At 41.5% G+C, this 7088-nt stretch overlaps 1 protein-coding gene across 1 annotated transcript in view; it reads left to right on the top strand.

Annotated features, from left to right (window-relative positions):
• The window catches only part of AKAP2 (A kinase (PRKA) anchor protein 2), a 150863-nt gene that overhangs the window by 26269 nt on the left and 117506 nt on the right, over positions 1-7088 (top strand). Inside the window, exon 2 of the mRNA XM_009328969.1 lies at positions 2983-2990. Coding sequence (XP_009327244.1) covers positions 2983-2990 — 8 coding nt within the window. The remainder of the gene's footprint in view (positions 1-2982; positions 2991-7088) is intronic.

The following is a 7088-nucleotide window of genomic DNA, read 5'->3' as shown; positions in this document are numbered from 1 at the left end:
TCAGCAGGAGCACCCTGACAGAGGAAGGCAGGGCAATCAATATGCCTTAAACCACAGTAGCCGGAGATGTCATTATAAAGCAGCAAATGCAAAGTAATATCCCACTTTACCAGGATACGATCTACCTTTTCATTTTATAGCCACAATAAAATAACAAATTACAAACCAGGAGCCATTTGGCAAACACTGATCCATTAAAAAGGAAAAGGTGAGCAGCCCCCCAGGTGAAGATGAAGGGAGGCTATTTGGTACCCCTTTAGTCTCCCCACATTGTTTCTCAGATCCCCCATAGCTGAAGGCACCAAGACAGAAGGGAAAAGCAGAAATGGTGAAATGCCAGCTTGCAATGCTCGTTCTCCAAATGTTTATTTAAAGAATGAATATACTTCCCATTATAATTCTAAGCAGAGTTGGGCACCCAGCAGTGACTCTTGTAGAAACCCAAAAATTAAGACACCTATCTCAGATTCAGAGAACAAGGATTCATAGTCCCATTCCACTTAGGTTGCACTGAACAAGCCTCTGCTTGTGTCTCTATCTGTTTTTTTCCATTATGTATATACAAAGCCTTAGGCCAGGCACTGTCTCTCAACTGTATTTGCATTATGTAGGAAACAACCCTGATCATAAAGCCTATTAGTTTTTAAAGCATAGGCTTTAGGGTAGCACTGAAAATTTCATATGACCATCACTGTTTTCCAAACAAAATGAATTCTATCTGAATTCAACTATTCAACTCTTTCCGCTAAACATGGGAAAGCAAATTCAGCCCTGATACAAACATCTGAACATCTCATTGACTTCAATGGCCATTCAGCTTAGCTATGTCAAAGCTGAATTAGGCCTTGGGTTTCAAACTGTCTTCTCTGCTCTTGCCATCTGCCGTTCTTTGCTAACCTAATTCCTTATTAAATAGGGTGTCCGCAGTGAATGTGAACCTATTCTGCTGATCCTTTCTCTGCAACAAACATTGCTAGAGGCTAAAATTCCTGAAAGTTATGACTACTTTGACTGCCTCTGCTTCTGGATACTATGTGAGGTTCTTTTAAGGTGGCCTGAAATTCAGACTGCGAATGTTTATATTCCTGAGCATTCAATCCCTTTGAGTCATATCTCAGACATTCAGAACTACTAAGTCATTTAGCAAACTGTAACTTATAACAGTACACGGATTCATTGTTCACCCTCCTTAGAGGTTTCTGAACTGGTAGTGCTAAACATGGCAGTTCACATACCATGTAGATGATGATAGTGTTATACAGAAAAAAAAAAAAAAGGAAAAAAAAGAAAATCAGACAGATAAATGTCTCCATGTTAACAAACCGATGGACAACAGATCCAGAAAATGTATTAAAGGGTCAAGGCAGAGGTGTGTCCGATGACATCCCTAATCTAGTGATTGTGGGTGCTGGAGCAAGTACAGGGGAAGGTCTGAAAATACAGGCTGGGTGCAGGTGTTCTCCCTATATGAAGTCTCTTACTGCTGCTGTCAAAGACCATTGCTCTGGCCCAGAGGGGCATTTCTTGTGTTCTTAGAAACTGTCTTTAAGTGAACTGGGAGAAGACTCGCTGCTGTTCTCGGAAAGAGAATGTGGAAAATGCAAACAACCTACCTGCACAGTCAAAATAAATTAAGCATGACAGGTTTTTTTATCTGTTACTAAGTGAAGGTTGTGAAAAGAATATTTGAATAGCCTGAATAAAGGAAGAAGCAGCCGTGAACTTAATTTAAACTCAGACTGAACTATTCACAAATTGAGAGCTGCTGAGGATCAAGTCATTTGGTTGTCAATTAAAGAAAAAAAAAAAACAACAAAAACAAAACCCACCTCTCATCTGTTTATCATGTCTCCACAATTTCATGTTTGAGGCAAGACTTGACATGAAAGCACAGCAGTTCTTTCAAAAAGAGGCTTTCTAATACATTTCTAATTTCTAGAAATTCCACAAGAAATTTAGTTTGCTAGATTTCAGCAAGAAAGTTTTGAATGTGCAGCCTGACATTTGGGGGCTTACTTTTAAACCTTTTGAAATCTCCTGATCTTTGTTTGTTTTCAGAGCTGGAATCTCTCTACAGGGCAGGCTGCCTCTTTAAAATGTTAGTTTAAAATCTTATAAAAGTAAGTAATAAATCTAGCACAGAAGCAATAAGTATTGGAGTTACAGGTAATATGAAAGTTAATTGAAGCCCTGATGTAATTTTATGCTTTCTTCATGCTTTATTCCACTGGTATTATGGGCTTATTGTCAAGATGAGAGCTGTGAAAAATGTTTATTGGTATCCTGGTACAGGCTCTACGCTACTTTTTCTCAACAGGGTAGCTAATTCGCTTGGGAAGACAATTTACTCAATCAACACTCCTCACTATTCATGCTAAGGAGGAGTGGAGGGAACCAAAGAAATAGGACAGATAAAGGGAGATGCACATACACTACAAAAGCTACCTTTTAAAAGGAGGTCAGTTTTGTTTATCACAGCTTTAGCACACCCCCAGCTAGGCTCAGTGCTCAACCTCTGCAAAAACTCCCCGGTCACATATACTGTCCATGCATCAGCTTCCACTTTGATGTAGCCTGCACAGATGGACTGCCTCATCAGGCAGGGAAACCTATCACATCATGGGACTGCCTCGCATGTGAGTTCTGCCCCAGCAGGTAATGAGGGTGCTGTAAACTAAAATCATGAGGCTCCGAGAACTTGAATGCAAGCATAGCTACCAAAGGCAAAGCATCAGCCTTAGCTGTTCTTTGATGCACTGTGGAATGCAAGTGCTTAAAGACATCCATTGCCTCAGGAATGTTTTTAGTTTCAAATTTAGACAATGCACATCACAGGACAGATAAACAGCTGAGAGAGAACAAATAGAACTGAGCTGATAATTTCCACAAGTCTGCAGAAGTCAACCAGCATTTTCTTATTGACTTGGATTGTGCCATAGCTGTTTGTTCTACCCTTGAAGAGCCATGTTTAGCATACCACAGGCACAAGAGTCAGAGTTTTTGCATTGCATCGGCAGGGCATGCTTTAAGGAGCACATGTTGTGACTTTGAAGAACTGAGATAGGACAAAGCCAGGATCCTGTCCCCTTGGGAATACATGGCTGTCCTGTGCTCATTTAGGAAGTGCAGAGAAAAAGCATGTGTTTAATGTCGCATTATGTTTATTAATGTGGAGGTTTGTGGGGCTCCCAGGCAGAATCCAGGTTTTATGTTTCAGGATGCCATCTTTACATGAGTCCCCAGAGTGTGGGACAGCCTGGAAAGTCATATCTAGCTAGCCCATCGCTGTGCAGCAGGACTCAAAAAGTAGTCATGAAATGTAGTTTGTTATGCTTCTCATAACGCCCTAAGTATCGGCTGAAAGGTGATGGATGTGGCATTATTTGACATTGCACATTAACTTGTCATCTTTCCTTAAATATAAAACCTTCTAGGTGCAAAATATAGCCCAATATCATGACACCAAAATCATAATTTATTTTCTTTTTAGTTTGGCTTTTGCTTTCAAAGTCTTGATCTCTTCCTCTATTAAAGAGCCAAGCAATCCTATATTGAACTCTTTCAAGCATATGGCTTGGATAAGAAACATCACTGGAGTTTTGACCAGCAAGTCATGCCTTATTTGAATGTTGTGGCTGGGAAATGAAACATTTCACTACCTATTTTAATTCTGGGAGGTAATATATGCATAACTGAGGAGGATATACCATATCTGGATATTATGTTTGCCTGTCAGTTTGCTTTTTTGGGAAAACAAACAGTACTTTGAAAGCAAACACTATAATTTTTCCTAATTATATGTCATTTTCTAAGATTGCCAACCTTATCCACAGAGGCCAGAGGCTCTGCTCATCTTCTCTAGTTGAGCAGTAACTTACTCTGTAAGTACTCCCTCTGAAATGACTGAAACTGATTACCATGCAGCACAGCTAAGTTTAGGTGAAGACAAGTGTCTTCATCCTTAAACATCTGGATCTTATCTCTGATGTCCTTTTGTTAAAAGTCAGATTATATTAACCTTACCTCAAGCAGTGCTTTTAATTTGACTATGCAGTTACTAACCCTATTCAGTGCTCTGGATCTCTTCTTGCAGATAATAGATCTACTCTCAACTTCAGGTGAACCAAATATCTGGCCTGAAAGGGTCCACGCTCCTGGACTGCACGGCTTTCCAGCAGTGTCATGGCTCATGCCATGATAACACTAGTTCACCTGCACCTTTCAACTCTCATGCTCCTGCCTAGGGAAAAGTAACATTTGAATCCACCGTTGCAGAATTTACAGGTTTTGCACTAACATGTGTATCTAGTACAAATGCAGGGTTGACGTGTGCTCTTTCATACCTGGCACATTACTTTTACCACAACAGAAGATAGTGACAAGGCATTAATTAATACCATCTTCTGTCAAGCAAAACTGGCAGTTTTTGCTTTGCAATAAAATGTTGATACAAATTTGTCTGATCGAAAAATTGCACATTTCTTCAAAGCAACTGACAGGACAATCTTAACTCAAAAGTATGCAAAACTAGAGGTCAAACGTTAGGCCAGTCCAGACAGTTTGGGCTAGGTCTGCCTCACTGCAGTTTGGCCCTCAACAACTACCATCTAATCAGGCAGATGAGCCCACTCTCAGTCTACTCAGGGGTCTTGCCGTTGCCTTGTCAAGGACTGAAATACTTCTTCAGGGTCTTATGCTGTAAAACCCCCTTGTTTTATTTGTTTAACTCCTGGATTGACTGTGAAAATCTTGCAATATGGCTTTTTTAGCAGCATGGAAGGAGGCTCCTTAGAATAAACTATACCTATTTATTCCTAAATCCACTAGGTGGATGTGTGCTGTTCAATCATTTCTACTGTGCCTTCAGTGAGCCTACCATTTTTGTCAGACCTCAAATGCAAACCAGATCCAGAATGTCACCCCTGAAGGAGACCATGAGCTGTGAGAGGAAAATTGACAGTGATAGGTCCTCTTATATGCACTCTATTATCTGCAGCTAAATGTCAGCAGAGTATGATTGTCTCTCCTCTTCTGCAGTAATGCAATCTGACACATATAAGGATTTCCTCTGTTGAGCCAGACTGGTTGCTCACCAAAGGGAAAAGCAGAAAAGTATAATTGGAAGAGTCATCTAAAGACACAGTTTGCTGAAAAATTGAGATTGTTTTCCTCCCATCCCCACCAGGTGCACCACAAAGGCATGGCCATTTACTTCAGCAGTAGTATCCACTAATGGGGAATGTCTTGCCTGCTGCTAAAAGTCACCGATGAGGAAATTAGGTTTAACTGGATACATACTGCTTTTGACTGTTGCAGATGCAACCATAGCATCTTCCGCATATGCATGTCGCACTCCCAGCTGTTGGTACATGCAGTTGCAGGTCTAACTCCAGGTAATCGAAGGGGCATAAAAATATGCCTCATCTCTTCAGTGTGGGCAAGATTAGCGTGATAAAGGCAGGAGATAAACTGTCTCACTGTGCAGTTAAGGAAATTGGACACAGTTCTTGCAGTCTTCTCTGTTAGCTCTGCTGAGAGGGTTAGAAGCTCATCTTCATGGTAATTACACACATGCATTTCTTGGGGGCAAGAAATCCTCTAGGCAGATGCAGTGAGATGAGCACCACAAGCTATTTGACTCCCTCACTGCATTACAGACATGCACTTTCTGCACCGTTTGTGTAACTGATGGCTTTTCTTTCTGCTAGCAGAGAATGGTTATCAGTAGCAGATAATCTTTCTGCTACCTTCTGCTTGCTTTCTGCAGTTAAGCTTAAGAAGTCATGATTAAAAAGAATTTGCATGAGTCACTTGTGCTTCCCTTCTTTATATCATTCAAGGAGTTCTCTGCTATTTTTAAACCCTTGTGCAAGGCAATGAATTCATTGTTTGTCTGCACTGCTGCCACATACAGGAACTAATTCTAGGCAAAGCTAGGAGACTACCTACTCTTTTAATGATAGAACATCACACTTCTTACCTGGCATTTCCAAATAAGAGAATGTACTTCAAAGCAAATTATTACAAGAGAAGGAAAATTCACAGTTTTTCCCTTCCTCATGCCTCCCAATTCATGTCAGAATTTTAGCTTATTTCCTGCAGACATTTTTTCCTCCAAAAAGTTCAGTGTTTTTCTCTCAATGTCATCATAAGCTGTTCACTGTGAACAAGATTGCTGAGATTGGGAGCAATTTTCTAAGCAACATTGCAATCTTATTCTCTTAGAATAGCTTTAACTTTAGGGCTGGTCTATACTTAAGGTTTCATTGGAAAATATATGTAGATATATTGTGGTTCAGAGGGCTTTTTGCTTGCTTCTGTGAGAAAATGCATGCACAATCTGAACCAACATTAGTTCATCACTGCTGGTCACCAGAAACGATGTTGGTAGGTAGAAATTCCTTGTTAAAACAAATAAAGGACAAAGTTTGAGACCGGTGTTGCATGACCTTGTAGTGTATGGCTGAAAATATAACTGTTCTCCCAAGCTGCCAACACTTCCCACACAAGTGAAGCATGCAAAAGCAATGTCAGAGTATTGCTAGCCTGGGCTAGTTCAAATCACTCCTGAACGCCTGACTGAGCTGAAGAGAGCTAATCCATCTCAGTGATGGAGATCTGCAATGACTTTAACTACTCTGCTATTGGTGAATGGAGTTCAATCCAGTTGGCGGCCGGTCACGAGCGGTGTTCCCCAGGGCTCAGTTTTGGGGCCAGTCTTGTTCAATATCTTTATCAATGATCTGGATGAGGGGATCGAGTGCACCCTCAGTCAGTTTGCAGACGACACCAAGTTGGGCGGCAGTGTTGATCTGCTCGAGGGTAGGAAGGCTCTGCAGAGGGACCTGGACAGGCTGGATCGATGGGCTGAGGCCAACTGTGTGAGATTCAACAAGGCCAAGTGCCAGGTCCTGCACTTCGGCCACAACAACCCCATGCAGCGCTACAGGCTGGGGGAAGAGTGGCTGGAAAGCTGCCTGGCGGAAAAGGACCTGGGGGTGTTGGTCGACAGCCGGCTGAACATGAGCCGGCAGTGTGCCCAGGCAGCCAAGAAGGTCAATGGCATCCTGGCTTGTATCAGAACTAGC

Source organism: Pygoscelis adeliae, unplaced genomic scaffold (genome assembly GCF_000699105.1).
Source record: "Pygoscelis adeliae isolate BGI_AS28 unplaced genomic scaffold, ASM69910v1 Scaffold127, whole genome shotgun sequence".
NCBI classification, from domain to species: domain Eukaryota; kingdom Metazoa; phylum Chordata; class Aves; order Sphenisciformes; family Spheniscidae; genus Pygoscelis; species Pygoscelis adeliae.
This window is presented reverse-complemented; position numbering and strand designations above follow the sequence as displayed.